Here is a 20031-nt window from a genome sequence, read left to right on the forward strand (position 1 = left end):
TTTCATAAGAGAGAATGCTTCACATACCAAGCAATCTTCTGCATTTAAAGTATGATTTAATTTACAGAACTTCGATTTATATACAAATTTTCAGGAATGTATTTAAGAACAGACTTCTAAGATTTTTGTCTTTTTACCTGTTTAATTGTGTTCATATGCTGCTTCTCTGTTTCTGTTCTTTTTTTAAGTTCTTCTCTTAAATTGTCTTTTTCTGAACAAATGTCTAAGATGAGTTCCTGATGCTTCTTATTTTCTTTAATTAACCTAAATATAAAAAGGCCAGTATAAGTAAAACATAATTTAAAATATGGAAAATAATCTGTTTGCAGACTGAGGTGGAGATACTTATGATTAATAAACTAATATTTCCAAGAAGTTCTTTGGTAATGATATATTTCTTGGACTCCAAAATCACTGCAGATGGTGACTACGGCCAAGAAATTTAAAAGATCCTTGTTCCTTGGAAGAAAAGCTATGACCAACCTAGACAGCCTATTAAAAAGCAGAGATATCACTTTGCCAACAAAGGTCCATATAGTCAAAGCTATGGTTTTTCCAGTAGTTATATATGGATGTGAGAGGTGGAGCATAAAGAAGGCTGAGCACCAAAAAATTGATGCTTTCAAACTGTGCTGCTGGAGAAGACTCTTGACAATCCCTTGGAGAGCAAGGAGATTAAACCAATCAATCCTAAAGGAAATCAACCCTGAATATTCATTGGAAGGACTGATGCTGAAGATCCAATACTATGGCCACCTGATGTGAACAGTCGACTCATCGGAAAAGACCCTGATGCTAGGGAAGACTGAGGACAGGAGGAGAAGGGGGCGACAGAGGATGAGATGGTTGGATGGCATCATCAACTCAACGGACATGAGTTTGAGCAAGCTTCAGGAGCTGGTGCTGGACAGGGAAGCCTGGTGTTCTGCAGTCCATGGGGTTGCAAAAAGTCAGACACGACTGAGTGACTGAACAACATATTATACTTTACAAAACATTCTCTGGCAAACAGGCTATTACCCTTTTCCTAGAAATCTGTATGTTTCAAATTAAGTGAAATATAAGCAGATAAAGAATACCACACTCTTTTATGTCTTAAGGCACACGAATTATGTGCTCCATCCCTTCAAAACTGGAGTCCCTTCAAATCAGTCAGGGTCAATCAGGTACAATGTTTCCCCTCCAAGCAGGTGTCTGGAGACAGGCACTTTGGGAAGTCACTACGTGGAAAGCATTGCTACAGCCTTTCTATGGGTAGAGGCAGGGTTGCTGCTAAACATTCTACAATGCAGGACAGCCCACCACCAGCAAAAAATGATCTGCCCCCATATGTCAATAATGCTGAGATGGAAAAATGTCTCTTTAGATTTTAATGACATTCTAATTCTTGGGCTTCCCTGGTGGCTTAGAGGGTAAAGCATCTGCCTGCAATGCGGGAGGCCAGGGTTCGATCCCTGAGTTGGGAAGATCCTCCCCTGGAGAAGGCAATGGCACCTCACTCCAGTACTTTCGCCTGGAAAATCCAATGGACGGAGGAACCTGGGAGGCTGCAGTCCATCAGGTTGCAAACAGTAGGACACGACTGAATTAGATACCATCAGGAGAAGGAAATAGCAACCCACTCCTGTGTTCTTGCTTGGAGAATCCCAGGGACAGAGGAGCCTGGTGGGCTTCCATCTATGGGGTTGCACAGAGTCGGACACGACTGACACGACTTAGCAGCAGCAGCAGATATTAAATTAGAATAGAATTAGAAATCTAATGATATTCTAACTTAATATCTATGATATTCTAATTTAATATTTAATGGTATTCTAATTACAGAAGTAGTCAATGTAAAGTAATAAAGTGTGAGCAGAAATTTCATTTTGAGTTATCTAAAAAATATAAATAAAACCTTAAAAATTACCCATAAAAGTACTTAAAACTATAAAATAAGATACCTAAGAGGGTTAACAGCTAATATTTTAGGATTACTAATAACAGCAACAGCTATTATTTAACATTTATTGCACAATTACTATTTCCTAAGTGTAGCTTTAAATGTATTATTTAATTTTCAGGTCTATAAATTAATAAGTCTATAAAATCATTATTTTATGCTTTATGAATTTGAAAAACAAACCAAAAATGAAGCCTAGAACTTATTCCAGGTCATATACTTAGTAAGTGGAAAAGGAAATGGCAACCCACTCCTGTGTTCTTGCCTGGAGAATCCCAGGGACAGAGGAGCCTGGTGGGCTACAATCTATGGGGTTGCAAAGAGCTGGACACGACTGAGCAACTAACACATATAGTAAGTGGGTGAAGATTAGATTTGGACCCAGGTCTAATTCCTTGCCATCTTCTACTTTGAAGATCCCTCAATTACTCAACAAATGTTGACTGAGTACCTACTATGTACCTATACTAGTCTACATTTCGGGGGTATGTCAGTGAACTATCCCTGCACTCGTGATGCTCACATTCTAAGAGAGAAATTAAACAATAAATAGATATATAATGAAATGCCAAGTTGTGATTAAGTTCTATTAAGAAAACTAAAAAACTGGCAAGAGGACAGGGAAAATGAGTTAAACTATGACTATACTTACGGAGAAGGCAATGGCACCCCACTCTAGTACTCTTGCCTGGAAAATCCATGGACGGAGAAGCCTGGTAGACTGCAGTCCATGGGGTCGCTAAGAGTTGGACAGGACTGAGCGACTTCACTTTCACTTTTCACTTTCATACATTGGAGAAGGAAATGGCAACCCACTCCAGTGTTCTTGCCTGGAGAGTCCCAGGGACGGGGAAGCCTGGTGGGCTGCCGTCTATGGGGTCGCACAGAGTCGGACACGACTGAAGTGACTTAGCAGCAGCAGCAGCATGACTATACTTGAGGTAATCAGGACAGACCTCTCTCATAGTACAGGAATGCAGTGAGGAGGAACGTTGTGAAAATGTTTGGGAACAGAAAACTGTGTAGCATACAAACTTCTTCAAGCCTTTTATGGCACAGTGATTTAACTCAGAGTATATGAAAAAGATGAACACTCAATTTGTTGCAGAAAACAACTTGTGTAGAAGCACAAGAATCCTGACTATAGTTCATAAAGTAAACAATTTAGGGAGAGAGAAGTGAAGAACAGCAAGCCCTGAAATTATTATTCTTATATGCCAAGTGCACATCCTATACACAAATAATTGCTCCTAATTAAAAATCTGGTTGGGACATTGGATAATAATATGACGGATGTATTAAACAAAGACATTTGCAAATAGATGCATTCATGAAAATTTAAGCCAAAGCAACTAAAAGGTAGTTTTCTTTACAGGAAATTGAATGAAGGTAAAAGAAAAAAAGACAAGTTATTTTAGAGCTAACCTGAATCATAAAGCATTTTATTTGAAATCTAAAATATTACATGCATAATGAAAATAACTTGGGATTTAAAGTAATAATATTTTAACCCTTTAATGTCTTCAAAACAATCCTATCAGGTAAGTATTGCCCCTTCATACAGATGAAAAATCTTTGTCTCAGAGAGGTTGACTTAACTAAGCAAACAAAGCCTGCAACTGGCAGTGGGAACCTCCCAACTGTGCTTATTGCCCCCGTCTACCACGCTGCCTCTGTCCTGACATGATAGAGCACAAAAGAGGAATTAACTTTCTACTGTATTCCTAATGTTTTTAGCTAAATTTAATAACATGTAACCTGTTCATTTCTGATAAGCACATTTAAAAAATTCACTTAAGCCAGACTAAATGGGTTCAGATTTTAACTTTGTCATTTAGTAACTTGTGACCCAGAGCAAGTTAGTTACTTAACTTCTCTTTGCTTCAAGTTACCTTATCTGTAAGATGGGAATAATAACTGTTCATACTGCATAGAGTTGTTTTGTGAGGATTCCATGCATTAATACATGGAAAGTGCCAGGCACACTAAGTCTTCTGGCTATTATTATCAAATCTATAACATCTTATAATTTACAAGAGAAATATGAAAGTGGTCAAGACTCAAAATCTAAGGAAAGTAGAAAGAAGTATCAGGAATAATCTCAAAGGGAAACTTTAAAAGATTAAAGTATAAATCAGATCAGATCAGATCAGTCACTCAGTCCTGTCCGACTCTTTCCAACCCCATGAATTGCAGCACCCCAGGCCTCTCTGTCTATCACCAACTCCCAGAGTTCACTCAGACTCACGTCCATCGAGTCAGTGATGCCATCCAGCCATCTCATTCTCTGTCATCCCCTTCTCCTCCTGCCCCCAATCCCTCCCAGCATCAGAGTCTTCTCCAATGAGTCAACTCTTCGCATGAGGTGGCCAAAGTACTGGAGTTTCAGCTTTAGCATCATTCCTTCCAAAGAAATCCCAGGGCTGATCTCCTTCAGAATGGACTGGTTGCATCTCCTTGCAGTCCAAGGGACTCTCAAGACTCTTCTCCAACACCACAGTTCAAAAGCATCAATTCTTTGGCACTTAGCCTTCTTCACAGTCCAACTCTCACATCCATACGTGACCACAGGAAAAACCATAGCCTTGACTAGACGGACCTTTGTTGGCAAAGTAATGTCTCTGCTTTTGAATATGCTATCTAGGTTGGTCATAACTTTCCTTCCAAGGAGTAAGCGCCTTTTAATTTCATGGCTGCAGTCACCATCTGCAGTGATTTTGGAGCCCAGAAAAATAAAGTCTGACACTATTTCCACTGTTTCCCCATCTATTTCCCATGAAGTAATGGGACCGGATGCCATGATCTTCATTTTCTGAATGTTGAGCTTTAGGCCAACTTTTTCACTCTCCACTTTCACTTTCATCAAAAGGCTTTTTAGTTCCTCTTCACTTTCTGCCATAAGGGTGGTGTCATCTGCATATCTGAGGTTATTGATATTTCTCCCAGCAATCTTGATTCCAGCTTGTGTTTCTTCCAGCCCAGCATTTTGAGAGAGTCAGTTCCTAGGCAGGTTGATAGGGAGTCTAAGGGTCCCCAAGGAGAGAGGGGTCTGGAATTCTCAAGGAGGAAGAAAGGACAAACTTTTTTTCTTTCTCCACATTCCTTAGGATTATATAACAATAATGTATCCTGCCTAAGGACAGTCTTTGGATTCAATCTTCTGTTATCTTAAAATGTTAATTATGGGAGTAGACCTGGTCTTTACAAGGATGTATCTTGCCTGAGGACAGTGTTATCTTAAAATGTAAATTATGGGAGTAGGTCTGATGAGGTCTTTACAACCTCCAGACATTCTTTGGATTATATAACCTCATTGTTAACACTAGCAAGCGGGTACTCTTTCTGCCCCCTTCTGATGCCTATGTCAGAAGCTTTCTCTATCTCCTTTATACTTTAATAAAACTTAATTACACAAAAGCTCTGAGCGATCAAGCCTCGTCTCTGGCCCCGGATTGAATTCTTCTCCTCCAGGGGCCAAGAATCCTGGTATATTCACGTGATTCAACAACAACCTTTCAGTTTCTCATGATGTACTCTGCACATAAGTTAAATAAACAGGGTGACAATATACAGCCTTGACGAACTCCTTTTCTTATTTGGAACCAGTCTGTTGATCCATGTCCAGTTCTAACTGTTGCTTCCTGACGGGCACACAGGTTTATCAAGAGGCAGGTCAGGTGGTCTGGTATTCCATCTCTTTCAGAATTGCCAGTTTATTGTGATCCACACAGTCAAAGGCTTTGGCGTAGTCAATAAAGCAGAAATAGATGTTTTTCTGGAACTCTCTTGCTTTTTCCATGATCCAGCGGATGTTGGCAATTTGATCTCTGGTTCCTCTGCCTTTTCTAAAACCAGCTTGAACATCAGGAAGTTCACGGTTCACGTATTGCTGAAGCCCGGCTTGGAGAATTTTGAGCATTACTTTACTAGCGTGTGAGATGAGCACAATTGTGTGGTAGTTTGAGCATTCTTTGGCATTGCCTTTCTTTGGGATTGGAATGAAAACTGACCTTTTCCAGTCCTGTGGCCACTGCTGAGTTTTCCAAATTTGCTGGCATATTGAGTGCAGCACTTTCACAGCATCATCTTTCAGGATCTGGAATAGCTCAAATGGAATTCTATCACCTCCACTAGCTTTGTTCGTAGTGATGCTTTCTAAGGCCCACTTGACTTCACATTCCAGGATGTCTGGCTCTAAGTCAGTGATCACACCATCATGATTATCTCGGTCATGAAGCTCTTTTTTGTACAGTTCTTCTGTGTATTCTTGCCACCTCTTCTTAATATCCTCTGCTTCTGTTAGGTCCATACCATTTCTGTCCTTTATTGAGCCCATCTTTACATGAAATGTTCCCTTGGTATCTCTGATTTTCTTGAAGAGATCTCTAGTCTTTCCCATTCTGTTTTTTTCCTCTATTTCTTTGCAATGATCGCTGAAGAAGGCTTTCTTATCTCTTCTTGCTATTCTTTGGAACTCTGCATTCAGATGTTTATATCTTTCCTTTTCTCCTTTGCTTTTCGCTTCTCTTCTTTTCACAGCTATTTGTAAGGCCTCCCCAGACAGCCATTTTGCTTTTTGGCATTTCTTTTCCATGGGGATGGTCTTGATCCCTGTCTCCTGTACAATGTCACGAACCTCATTCCATAGTTCATCAGGCACTCTGTCTATCAGATCTAGTGCCTTAAATCTATTTCTCACTTCCACTGTATAATCATAAGGGATTTGATTTAGGTCATACCTGAATGGTCTAGTGGTTTTCCCTACTTTCTTCAATTTCAGTCTGAATTTGGCAATAAGGAGTTCATGGTCTGAGCCACAGTCAGCTCCTGGTCTTGTTTTTGCTGACTGTATAGAGCTTCTCCATCTTTGGCTGCAAAGAATATAACCAATCTGATTTCGGTGTTGACCATCTGGTGATGTCCATGTATAGAGTCTTCTCTTGTGTTGTTGGAAGAGGGTGTTTGTTATGACCAGTGCATTTTCTTGGCAAAACTCTAATAGTCTTTGCCCTGCTTTATTCCGTATTCCAAGGCCAAATTTGCCTGTTACTCCAAGTGTTTCTCGGAGAAGGCAATGGCACCCCACTCCAGTACTCTTGCCTGGAAAATCCCATGGACGGAGGAGCCTGGTGGGCTGCAGTCCTTGGGGTCGCTAAGAGTCGGACACGACTGAGCAACTTCACTTTCACTTTTCACTTTCATGCATTGGAAAAGGAAATGGCAACCCATTCCAGTATTCTTGCCTGGAGAATCCCAGGGACGCGGGAGCCTGGTGGGCTGCCGTCTATGGGGTCGCACAGAGTCGGACGTGACTGAAGCGACACAGCAGCAGCAGCAGCCAGGTGTTTCTTGACTTCCTACTTTTGCATTCCAGTCCCCTATAATGAAAAGGACATCTTTTTGGGGTGTTAGTTCTAAAAGGTCTTGTAGGTCTTCATAGAACCATTCAACTTCAGCTTCTGGAAATAAGGAAGTTACCCAGAAAAGCAAGAATGGCAGAAAAACTGATGGTTCAAGTATAAAATCATAGTTTTTTCCATAACAGCAGCATTCCAGTTAAGTTATTAGCAGCAGTAGCTGCCATTAGTTTTTAGGCAGTATTAAGAAAGTATCAAGAGATATCTGGAGTCTCAACAGATATTTGTACACTCATGTTCACAGCAGCATTATTCAAGACGGTCAAAAGGTAGAAGCAACCCAAATGTCCACTGACGGATGGAAGATAAACAATATACAACATACATACAGTGGACTATTATTCAACCCTAAAAAGGAAAGAAACTCTAACACATACTACAGTTGGGATGAACCTTGAGGACATTCGCTAAGTGAAACAAGCCAGTCACAAAAAGGCAAATACTGTACAATTTCATTTACACGAAGTATCTAGAGCAGTCAAACTCTTAGAAAGCACGACAGAATGGTGGTTACCAGCGACCAGGGTGGGGGAATAGGGAGTTGCCTGATGGATATAGAGCTTCAAATCCATGAAAAGCTACGGTGCTGGCTGCACACTCTGTGAATATAGTTAATACTACCAAACTGCACATTTAAAAATGGTTAAGGTGGCAAATTTTATGCTATGTGTATTTTATCACAATTTAAAAATAAAAAATAGGAAAAAAAGGCTTTGGATACTGGGATTAAAATTCATTGGATAAACCAATTTCCTCCTCCCCTTTCTCTACACATACCCCTCCCATTCTAAAAAACTTTTTTAAAGTATCACTTTTTAAAAAAGGAATCAGTCTATACTAATGAAGGCTAGCAAGTTTCATTTTCCTTTATAAGGGTTATAAGAGTATATTAAATATATGCATCACTGACACATATAAAATGAAAACACAGGGTGATATAACACTAGGAAAAGATAAAATGAAATTTAAACTGTTGTTAAAATAGAAATTAACTCCACAAATTGAAGAGAAGGCAAAAATTAACTATGTTATTATTTACTGAATGATAATATACCAATTCTTCTGTTCTCTAAATTTTAATTTTTTTAACCAATAAATTTACAGCAGGGATTTTAAGAAAAAATTTTTAATTTCACAACTTCTCATTCCTTTTGAATTTATCTTAGTTCTGACAATGTAATGCTTTACATTCTTTTAAAAATGAAAAAATTGAGCTGTCTTTACAAACATTTCTAGATCTTTAATGAACTTACACTTTAATACAACATTTATTCTTTTAAACTTAACATATTAAGACTTCTATCTAAAACAAATTTTGAATCATATTCAAAACAGTGCCTTTATAAACATTTCTATATATGCTAACATATTTAACATAGGTATATTATATATAACACTCTTAAAAACACTATTTACCTACTATTTCTAAAATAATGAAAATATCACATCCTAAAAAAAAGTTATGTATTAACTAGGCAAACTTGACATTTGCTCAATAACTTAACTACTTATGTGCATGGCTCTACTGCGGAAATAAAAGTAAATAAAATGATACTTTAAAGAATTTAATCTTTAATCCCCATGTAAAAAATGACTTGAAAGAATAAAAAACTTACTTTTTTATGGTGTGTTCCTGCTGCAAATACTTATCTTGCACACACTTTTCAAACATAATTAATGCATTTTCTCCCTTATTCATTCCATTTGGTACTCGGTGTTCTTTTGCAAACTCAGTAGATAAGAGCTCAGATTCTATTTCTTCCAACAAATCCTCTGATGTTGAAACATTCTTTATTTTTGAAATAAGTTTCTTGGTGCAGTCTGTATCATAAGGACTTTCTGAGTAAGTCTTTTGATTACCTGCTTCTGTAAATGTAGATGACCTTAATTCTGCCAATATTTGTGTGACTGTTTGTTCTGCTTCACTTGTTTTCAAAACTTGCTTTGTAAAATCTCCACCAGGAAAACTAGCTATTTGTTCAGAACTTTCTGGGCCTGTGTCTGTTTTAGCACAGGAATCCTTACCCCCACCATGATCTGGAATATAGTTTTCCTGTGTTTCAGTTTGATTATTGTGTTCATTAGGCTGACATAAAGTTTTATCCAAGTTTAATGACAACAGTTTGGACTCATTTTCTAAGCTGCTGCTTTCAACACCAGAAGAAGAGTTGCATGAGCCTTCCTTTGTTTCCGACGTTTTCTCAATATTTTGATCAGAGGAAATGGAGGCTATGTGCTCTGTCTCCGACATGCTGACTGGCACCGATTCACTGTGTACGTCTTCAAATCTGCTCCTGATCTTCGTCTTACATCTAAGAAAGTCAAAACACACATTTTTAAAAAGTTTTTTTTAAACCAAGACCCCATATATAGTTGCATGCATTTCATGATGTGGAAAAACTAAGGCTACACATTTTACCAGTAAAAGTTCGTTCACTCTCTTCTCCTTCGATCCAGTCCTACTGCTTCACTTCAGCGGCAGTTTGGCCCCATGATACTGGGTACACAATGATACTAATAATGAGATTAGTGCGCAAGAACTGTTTATTAATAGAATTCCTTTAGCTCCATAAGGGGAAAAAAAGACTATGTAAAGAACTTAAAACAAACTATTGCAGAAATCAGATAGCAATGAAAACAATAGGCAAGAAATTACACATCAAGGTAATAAAACAATGTACATTAACAATGCTATTTACTGCCAAAGGAAAACTAGACAATAAAACACAGCTGCCTACAGCCCAGACACCTATAGCTGAGCTGAAAGAAGTCAAGGTGTAAAGAATTCCTGGCAGGAATTCATGTTTCTCCCTGGGATAAAGAAGTATCATAGTGATTTCCAAACATTCTCATCAAGAACACACAATGCTCAGCACAACTCAGATGGACCCCATTTGCATTGCTTCGCTCATAAAAGGAACATTTACAAACCTAATTCAACAATGTTAGAATATATTTTTTTAAGCTGTTTATGAGGGTTACTAAGCTAGCTATTTTCTGAAAATTAGTCAACTTCAAAATCCATCCTGAGACAAAAAAACATAGAACATTCCAACAATCTTAATGAAGAATTCTAAGAAAGGAAAAGAAGACCAGCTTGCCTGTTAAATATCCTGGCATCAACTAATTAGACATTGGCCCTAATACTATAAATTACCTACTTGTACAACGTATTTCCAAACAACCAAACAAATTATCATTATTATCTTGCTGTGTGTATGTTACAACTAAGACAAAGTCCACACTAGCAATAAAAGTTTGGTTTAGGCAATAACAATAAATGCAGTAAGTTAATAAAAACCCTTATGAGTAAGGTGTATTCCAAATCAAGGACAAAGTAAAATAATTCTCAAACAGGGACCTTAGCCACTATGTGGCTTCCTCATTTGGAAGGAAGCCACTACCTTCCTCAAAATAACTAATTTTAAGATACAACTTATGAATGTATTGCTGCTGAATTTGAAATCTTAATTTGGAAATCAATCTAAAAAGTGCTTTCAAACATCATAACTAGTCATAACTAGTCAATGTTATGTGATATCTACTGAAGTCGAGTTCAGAGCTGACCAAATGTAATGGACAGAAGATAAAGAATCTATTTGAAAGAGAACAAGTCTGTGACTCTCCAGCATAGACTGACCAAGTCAGAAGAAACTTTCATTTGATGACTCTATGGCGCTTGTCTGTGTGCCGTGCTTTGTCGACAGAAAAGCATCACACAAACAATGGTTATCTTCTTACCCAGCTTTCACGTTCCCCAGGGTTCAGTCCACAGCTTTATTTTCCCTGCTAGAACTCCTCCAGTGTGATCACTGAAGCCACAAGCTCATGGTTGACGCGCACTTGGTTTCACCCTGTGCTCCTGAGTTACAGATAACAAATTACCTCTTTGCTTTCACTCTACTTCTACATCTGTAATAATCTCACACGAATAGTGGCATTTCCAGTGGCTCAATTCAAAAAATGGCTAAATCCAGAATCACAACAATAGCTTCTAAGGTTGAGAACCCCTCATCCTTTATTTCTGCCAATGCTATCGTTTTTCTTCGTCATGACTCTTTCTTTCCTTTAGCCTCATATTCTTCTACTGATTTCATGTTTCCTGCAATTACACCCTCATTTCTGCTGTCACTGTCCCCTTCCTGCAACTCAACCCAGGCCTGATAACTTCCTATCTGAACACTTGAACTGTTGGTTTCTCAATCTCACTCCATCCTTGCTCCAGCTCTCCTTCCTGAAACTCCAAGTCAAGGAGCAAGAAGGCTAATATAAGGGCAGATGACCTGAGACGGCACCAGGTAAGTGTCATCCAATCCAGAGAAGGCGGTAAGTGTACACTACATTGGCTCTGCCACAGAGGCACAGGAGCTGCCCTGCAAAGTGAATCCTCGGTGGCACAAGGGTCAAGGGAGTTACAGAACTGCCCCTTCTCCCCAAAACACCACACACACCACCTCCAGGGAGATCACATCAAATACAACCAGATGAATCAGAGTAAAGGCAGAGCTACTGCTTCCCTTTCAAGTTTCAGATAGTGAGAACTCTGCCTCCACTGGCTGGTATTCCCCCAACTCTGAAAGGGCCAGTTAAGAGGAAGGAGAGGGGACAAATTTTAGAGCCAAATTACATCTCTTCTTTAATCTGAGCAGCTGGGAACTAAGTTTCAACATTTCTTCATAGAGAAGAAAGAGTTTATGATTAACATGTTTTTGTTGTCTGCTTTTGTAAGCAAGTGAAACCAGTCGTAATTCCTGGAATAAGTTTTTTCTAGTAATCAAAAGTGGCAGAAGAGTTTTGACACCAAACCAAGACATTATTAAAGGACTGTACCTCAGAGGCAAGTGGAGGGGATGTGGACATTTCATGTTTATACTTCAGAGTTGCGACTGTACTATTTTCTCAATCTTATCTCTCAACACAATCTTAAAATCCTAGTATTTCTCTATCGTACCTTACCAGCCCTTGACCAGACGACTCTAGATTCCTCCAAACAATGTGCACGTTAACGTCTCCATGGCTTTGCTCTCATCTAGACCAGTGGCCCTTCAGTCTAGTGGCAGTGGTTTAGCCCCTAAGTTGTGTCCACTTCTTGTGACCCATGGACTGTAGCCCACCAAGCTCCTTTGTCCATGGGGTTCTCCAGGCAAGAATTCTAGAGCCGGGTGCTACTTCCTTCTCCAAGGGATCTTCCCCACCCAGGGACTGAACCACTTCTGCTGCATTGCAGGAGGATTTTTTACTGCTGAGCTACCAAGGAAGGCCCTCCCTTCAGTCTATCCAGAGCCTAATTATACTTAAAGGACAGACTCTAAGGTCATGTCGCCTCCAAATTTTCCCTAATGGCAAGCACAAAAAAAACCCTCTCATGTAAATGAAAACATACTGTACTTACACTCATCAGGTACACAATCATAGCCTTCCTTGTGGCATTTCTCAACAGCCTTTTAAAAGATTTCCGTACTCGCAAGGAAGAGGAACCTCACTCTGAACTGAATCAAACTTCTTAAATCCCAAGCAATGAAACAGTAATAGTAAAAAGATAAACAAATCCAACAAATATATTCTCTACTACACTTACAGTCATTCTTGCAAATGCTATTCAATGGTTCTCAGTGAGGGTGGGGCTGAGTTTACACAATGAGCTGGGGGTGCTGAAGACATTTAGAGGGTGGAAACCTGGCTGTAAGAAGACTTGCTATGTGCAAGACAGCACAGAACAACAAAAATGTCTCATTCTGCCGGCTCTTCATCTAGGTAATAAATGAACAAACACACACCTGTTGCTATAAATACCTCAGCTTAGATTCTGTTTTACATATCAAACCTCTGCAAATTAAAGAAGGCTGTAGCTCAGATGATAAAGAATCTGCCTCTGATGCAGGAGACCTGGGTTCAATCCCTGGGTCAGGAAGATCCCCTGGAGAAGGAAATAGCAACCCATTCCAATATTCTTGCCTGGAGAATTCCATGGACAGAGGAGCCTGGCAGGCTACAATACTTGGGGTCACAAAGAGTCACACACGACTAAGTGACTATCACAAACACAGTTCAACATCAAAAGGCAAGTACTTTCTATATTGTTTCTCAGTAATATGTCCATGATCTTTGGAAAAAGTATCCATATAAACTGGCATCTGATAACCACTTAGTCTGCAAACTCAGTTTTCAGATGTTCAAATGAATACTGATCGGGGCAAAAGGAAAGGCGTTAAAGATTTGTGTGTCTATATGTAAAAAGCCATCGCCAAGAGTAAGTAAGTACACAAGAACGCTGCAGGGAGGGGCCGCCATCATGTGCTTGACTGTCTGCAGCTAAGCAGGGGAAACAGTCAGCTGAGTCCTCCTGTGGACCTCCAGCTGGCAATGCTGATGCAGGCCCATTTGGCTGCTGTACAAATTTTTTCTTGGGGGTGGGGGTAAAGGAGTAGATGTCATTAAAGCTACCAATGATGGAATAGCCTAGGCGTATATTAAAGGGGTAGGATGCAAAACTATACATTTGTATATAAGATTGCTTTAGTTAAGAAGTGCTTGTATAAATCAAATTCACACTCATATACAGACATACTGACTATAATTACTAATTACAATCTCTTTTGCTGAGGTAAGAAAAAACACAGGTTACTTGACTTTTTAGCAATTCTTACTCATTAGGGGAAGACACTATATTTAAATTTAGCGAAGTCACAAAATTCCTCTTAATTCAAGGACTTTTTTTCCCACCAGGGTTGTTTCTGTTTCTGACACAGTACTACAGGACCAATTCGCACTTCAAAACTGTTTCAGCAGAGTGAGAAGTGGTTTCGCTCTTACTGGAGCTCATCAGCTGTAGGCAACTGGTCAAGAAACACTCTTCACTTGCCTTAAAGCCAACCATTATTCACCATAGATTTTATTCTTAACCAGCAACTGTACAAAATCATTCCTATATAAGAACCTTATAAACAAAAACTCTGTTTTTAACAACTTTTAATACTATTTCTTGTTTGCCAGTAATTAGCAGTATAAACAAACAACAAAAGAAAAAAGCTTACTCAATAAATGCAAATACAAACTAATCCAAATCCACAGACATTTGGTACTAGATTATCAAACATACAAACCTCATACAAAACTGCCAAACCAGAAATACATTTCTAAACTAGATATTAATTCATTTATTCACCACATATGTATTGAATATGAATTATGTTCAGCACTGTCTTACCTGTTGAGAACAAAGCAGTGAATAAAACAGATATCTTTCTGGAGTTTACTTTCTGGTGTAATGAACCAACACACAAAATCTGTGTTAAATCTTTTACTCTTTGTTTACAGTATTGTAACTGGAAGGTCAGCATTCCATGAGACGCTATATAAGAAACATATGAGTGTTTAACTCCAACAGAAACATGTGACTCAGTTCGGCATAAATGTTATCTATAACAAACTACAAATTTTAAACTTACAAATTGTACCATTTGAGTCTCAAATAATACCAGCTGTAGCTTCTCAAGTAATGTACATCAAGATAAGCAAGTTGAGCTTGTGATGGCACTCCTGTTCTTCAATATAATAGTTTACTGTCCTTTGAAAAAAAAGTAAGTACATCCAAAGGTCTTTTACACATTCCTCAAATACACTTTGAAAACAGAATAAACAAAATGATAACTTATCTTTCTGACCAGTTCTAATAATGTTCTAATAAAACAATTAAAATCAGAAGCAACCAAAATCATCATCCTCAGTCCAACATAAACTGATCACAACCCCCAAGTGTCTGACTTTTGATAGATATGAACTACAAAATATAAATACTTTCCTGGATAAAGTTTTAAAACACAGAATAATGAACAGAAAAGAACCCATACCAGAGACATAAAACTTTGTTTCACGTAATGAAAATATCTGACACTGAAGTTTATACAAGGCGAACCTAATTCTACTCTTAAAAGATTAAAACCTGAGCTTGTTATTTCAAAGAACTCTAGACTAGTTCTATCAAAAGGAAGATTTATTTGTAAAGTAGTCACACTGTAAATGAGCTTTTTGGGAAAATTCAACTTTAATATACTGCGTTTCCTTGTGAAACACATCACTAGCTCTTTGTCCATTAGTTTAAAAAGTGTATCATATGAGGCCAAGGTCAATTATCCCTGTAGGGCTTTGTTTAGCTTTGCACCCATGGGTCAGGGCATTCAGAATTTCACAGTATGTATACTATAACACACACAGAAAAAGATGGTGAAAAGACTCAGGGCAATAGATGCAGCCGGACACTCACCCCCACAAACAGTACGAAAACCTGTGATATGATAACAAGAGAAATTAAATTACGGTCTGTCAAGACTCCAGGAAAAAGCAGCAAAGTAGCCACATCATATATCACATTACAAGTTATATGTCATATTATCAGTTTGGTATTTTAGATCCATGGAATTTTATATATGTCTTATAGTAACTTTTAAATCAGAAAAGTTATTAGCATAGAAATCTCATCTAGAAGCTCCTTGTATAGACCTCACCAAAAAAAGTTCAATGACTCTAAGAAAACACGAAAAGTATTTTCAGCTAATTTCCCCCCCAAAAAACCTAAAAACTAAAAACTAAAAAACAAAAAAACAGGGGGGCAGGGTTGACCTACAGTTTCCTTTTCAAAATGGGACTAGCTAATAACCTAAAAAAAATTTTAAAAAGATAAGTTTTAAGTCTGCCTTATATTAAGAAGTTCTGGTTAATGTTTATATTTTGAAGCCACCTTTGGCCTGGGCTTGGTTAATTTGGTACAATGCAATTTACCAAAAAATTAAATTATTAGCTATGACATGATCATCTCTGAAGCAGGTGAATAATTCGTGTTTCTTAATGACAGGCAACTGTACTCACAATCCAATTGACACTTTGCTGGGTTTGATTTCTACTTTCTGTCTTTGCCCCTTCACACCAGTACTTCTTTTGTTTACTTCTTAGCCCAAATAGATTTTTAAAATCTCAGTAGCTGAGAAATAAAGTTGAAAGGTGGCTTCTGAAATAATAAAATTACAGGGTTACTCGCAAATTTAAGTTATCTATGCTCCCATCCTAAAGGAAATCAGTCCTGAATATTCATCGGAAGGACTGATGCTGAAGCTGAAATTCCAATACTTTGGCCACCAGATGCAAAGAACTGACTCATGTGCAAAGACCCTGATGCTGGGAAAGATTGAGGGCAGGAGGAGAAGGGGATGACAGAGGACAAGATGGTTGGATGACATCACCGACTCAATGGACGTGAGTCTGAGTAAGCTCGGGTAGTCAGTGATGGACAGGGAAGCCTGGAGTGCTGCAGTTCATGGGGTCGCAAGAAGTCAGACACGACTGAGCGACTGAACTGAACTAATGCTCCCAAGGTTGCCCCGAAATGACACTGAACATAATATTCCCAACACAGTAAGCCCAGTGACATGTTTATAAGAAATTCAAGAATCAGCTTTAATTATTTAAAACTAGAGATAAGAGGTAAAAAAACAAATCTAAACTTTGTGAAAGAAACGTAACTTCAGGTTAAGGAGTCTTTAACATGAAACTGTTAAGATGAATTTGAAAAACTAGTACAGATTATTAGTCATTCTTCAAAGGAAAAAATGATTTTTCTAAATCTCTAAATAAAGGCTGCATCAACCTATCAGCTCTCCTAAAGAGCAGACTTCCAGAAAGTTAGCATGTATTTGTAAATAGATGGTTTTAAATAGAATATACTAAGCAATCCTCATTAGCTATGCTGTCACTGAATAGCATCAAAGAACAACTCTTTAGTTTACGGTTGAAGGGACTAAAAGGTTAAAGGTCGGTTACTGTGCTCCACCACTGCTTTCTCGTTAGCAATAAACAAGACTCTGAAATACCAATGATACTCTTATGGAATCTCCACTCTCTATGGAATCAGTGGAGTGAATCAGTGAGATTTTTAAAGGAACCTCCGAATTTATATGCAGGTATTATGAATAAGAAAAGGTCTTAAAAAGAATAAAACCAATATAAATGTAAGCCAGGCATTTCCAGGTAGAATCTTTAGTGATTATACATGCCCGCCTATTACAATGTAACAAGGGGTTTTAATTCTTTATACTGCAAAGTTTGTGAATCACTCAGTATCTTCCACTGAATTTAAAATAATAGGAAAGGACCAAAAAGGAAGGAAAAAAGAGAAAAAGAAAAACAAAGCCAATCTTCACTGTTTTCTATTTGTACAATGATGGATAAGGAATTTGAAAGTAGCTGAATAGAAAAGATACACAAGCGGATGGTCGGTTTTACTATTAACATCTCTCACACCTTAATCTTTCCCACACTCTGCAAATATGAAGGTGTAGTTAGCAGTCCGGAAGGCTACACCCACAAGCATACCTAAACACTTACAGTTTTTTGGTGTGTTTTTTTGTTTGTTTTTGAGCGACTGCCAGCATACCTCTTGAAACACTTTCACTGATTTGCCACATATTGTCCTCAGAAAAACTCCCAACCTATCATTTTAGAAGAAATTTAAAAAGGTAGGCATGAAAGGTAGATTACACAGGTACACACAGAGAAAGCTGCCAAACGCCTGGGGCTGCCCGGCATTACTATACTACATAACTCTCGGAGGTAACAAGATCATCAAATCGAAGATAACCCAGATGTTTCAAATCCAGGCCTCTTTCCTCTAAGCAAAATCAAGATGTAAAAATTAGCTAAAGTTTTTCCATTGTTAACAGGCGATGAATAATTATACCTGCACTGTTCCCCAAGATTGCTACGAGGGGACATGTAGAAGGGGGGTTACCATTTTACAGGTTTGACAGACACATAAATTTGAAATCTGATCCTTAGCAACCAAGATTTATCAAATGCCTTGATGTCCTTGGCGGGGGCGGGAGGGGGGGGGGAGGCAATATAAATACCAAGAACGATTTCGCTCATAACCACGATCCCAAAGAATCGTCTCTAAAATTGCTTAAAATCATAGTAATGGAAGTGTTTGGAAAAGGGTTTAAAGTCACTACAGTAAACACGAAACACGAACACAGTCAACTTGGAGAGGAAAGGAGAAACAGACGCTGAGTCCATGAGGAGTGGCCGTGCAGGTGGGGCTTAGCTGTTGTACACACGGGGAGACCCGGCCAGCGGCCTAAGTTCTGCCGCTCTCTACGGACCTCTCAGGAGGCGCGGCCCCCACGGGCCCCCGCGACCCCTCGCCGCCTCCGGCCCCGGCGGCCCGGGACTGACGGCCGGGAGGCAGAGAGAGGAGCGAACTCCTTCCCCCAGCGCTCGCCTAACTCCCTCGAGAAGCCAGGCTAGGGAGCCGCCCCGGGACGTGCAGGATGGCGCAGGAGGTGGGAAGCCCGCCGCGCCGCCACCGCGACTCCCCGGTCCTCCCCGGGCGCCCCTCTAGGGTACTTACCCCACTGATCCGAGCCTCAGGCCACACCCCTAAAGAAGCCGCTGGAACTACCACTCAGGAATCAACTTCTCCATAGAGGGGCCCCGCAGACCTGGAAGTGCGGGGGCGGTGGGGAGAGCGGTGGGAACAGAGCCAAAAGCACGCTCCCTCCGCCGCGGCTGCCCCAAGCCCCCGCGGAGCTGACACATCAACAAAGATGGCGGCGACGCCGAAGCCGGCCAGGCTACAGCTGAGGGGGCGGGGCTCCTCGGAGGAGCCAATCAACGAGGCGAAGGCGTCGTGACGCAACGCACCTTGGGCCTGGGGAACCTGTCTGCAGTGGGCGGGGCCGACGATCCTCTGTTTCCAGCTCGGCGAGCGTCCTTCCCGGGCACTTCGTCTTCGGAACTCGCCACCCCTTGGCCATTCTGGCGAGCCAGCTGTCCTGCCTCGCTAGTCCGGCCCTACCTCTCACGCCCCTCCCCGATCCAAGTAGGTTATTGCTTCCTGTAGGACGCGCTCCTTGGAGCTGATCCCTCTGCACCCTTTGGCCACTACTCGTCTTACTCAGGGACATAAAGAGAATTTGAAATTGTGACCTCCCAGCTCTGATGCGTTAGTCTTGCACCTGACGTGGGCGGAGTCAGCAGGAGCTGCCTACCTGCCCCTCAGACAGTTCATCTCTGGGAGAGGCCCTGGGGGTTTCCATAACACCGCATTGATGCCTACCGCTTGGCACCTACTGCCATTGTTTAATAATAAACTGTTGGTGCGTTCCTCTCTAGTACCCGACTGTGAGCCTTGAGCACGGGAAGTGTCATCACCCTAGCACGCAAAGTGGGGTTTGGCACGCCAGTGCTGCTCAATAATTAGCTATATATATGTCTACATATATATAGTGTACTGGGCGGGGGAAACGTATACTGAGTACAGTTGCATAATCACGTCCGGAGAAGGTGAGCAGTTTCAGTCTGGAGGTTTTGCAAACCTACTCTGCACAGTTTAGTGCTGCTCTTTGATTTAAGGCTTCTTACTGCACAACTCATGACTGAAAGAACAAAACCCCCAAAACAAAAAGTCTCACTTGAAAAACATTCAACACTGTGTAACTCTATTCCTCTTTCCAACAGGAAATGGCACCTCCCTCCTTAAATGAAGATATTAGTTAAAACACATTATGCAGTTAAAGTGTGACAGTAAAGAAATGACTTTTAAGCAATAAATATACCAAACATTCCTGTTGTTTAGTCACTCAGTCGCGTCAGACTCTGAGATCCCATGGACTGCAGCCCAAG

The 20031-nt window shown here is 39.9% G+C and overlaps 1 protein-coding gene across 4 annotated transcripts in view; it reads right to left on the reverse strand.

Moving 5' to 3' along the window:
- CCDC186 (coiled-coil domain containing 186) overlaps positions 1-19362 on the reverse strand; it is a 46691-nt gene extending 27329 nt beyond the window's left edge. Inside the window, exons 1-3 of one of the 4 annotated variants that reach the window (XM_061403543.1) lie at positions 19051-19362; positions 8976-9671; positions 138-264 (exon numbers count right to left, since the gene is read on the reverse strand). In XM_061403543.1, the coding sequence (XP_061259527.1) occupies positions 138-264; positions 8976-9671; positions 19051-19313 (1086 nt within the window). In that variant the 5' untranslated portion in view covers positions 19314-19362. Of the gene's footprint in view, positions 1-137; positions 265-8975; positions 9672-11100; positions 14127-18757; positions 18957-19050 lie in introns of those variants that run through there. The other 3 variants (XM_061403544.1, XM_061403545.1, XM_061403546.1) reach the window with 3 other exon arrangements.
- Between the last annotated feature and the right edge of the window lie 669 nt (positions 19363-20031).

The sequence above is a fragment of the Bos javanicus genome, chromosome 26 (genome assembly GCF_032452875.1).
Source record: "Bos javanicus breed banteng chromosome 26, ARS-OSU_banteng_1.0, whole genome shotgun sequence".
NCBI lineage: Eukaryota > Metazoa > Chordata > Mammalia > Artiodactyla > Bovidae > Bos > Bos javanicus.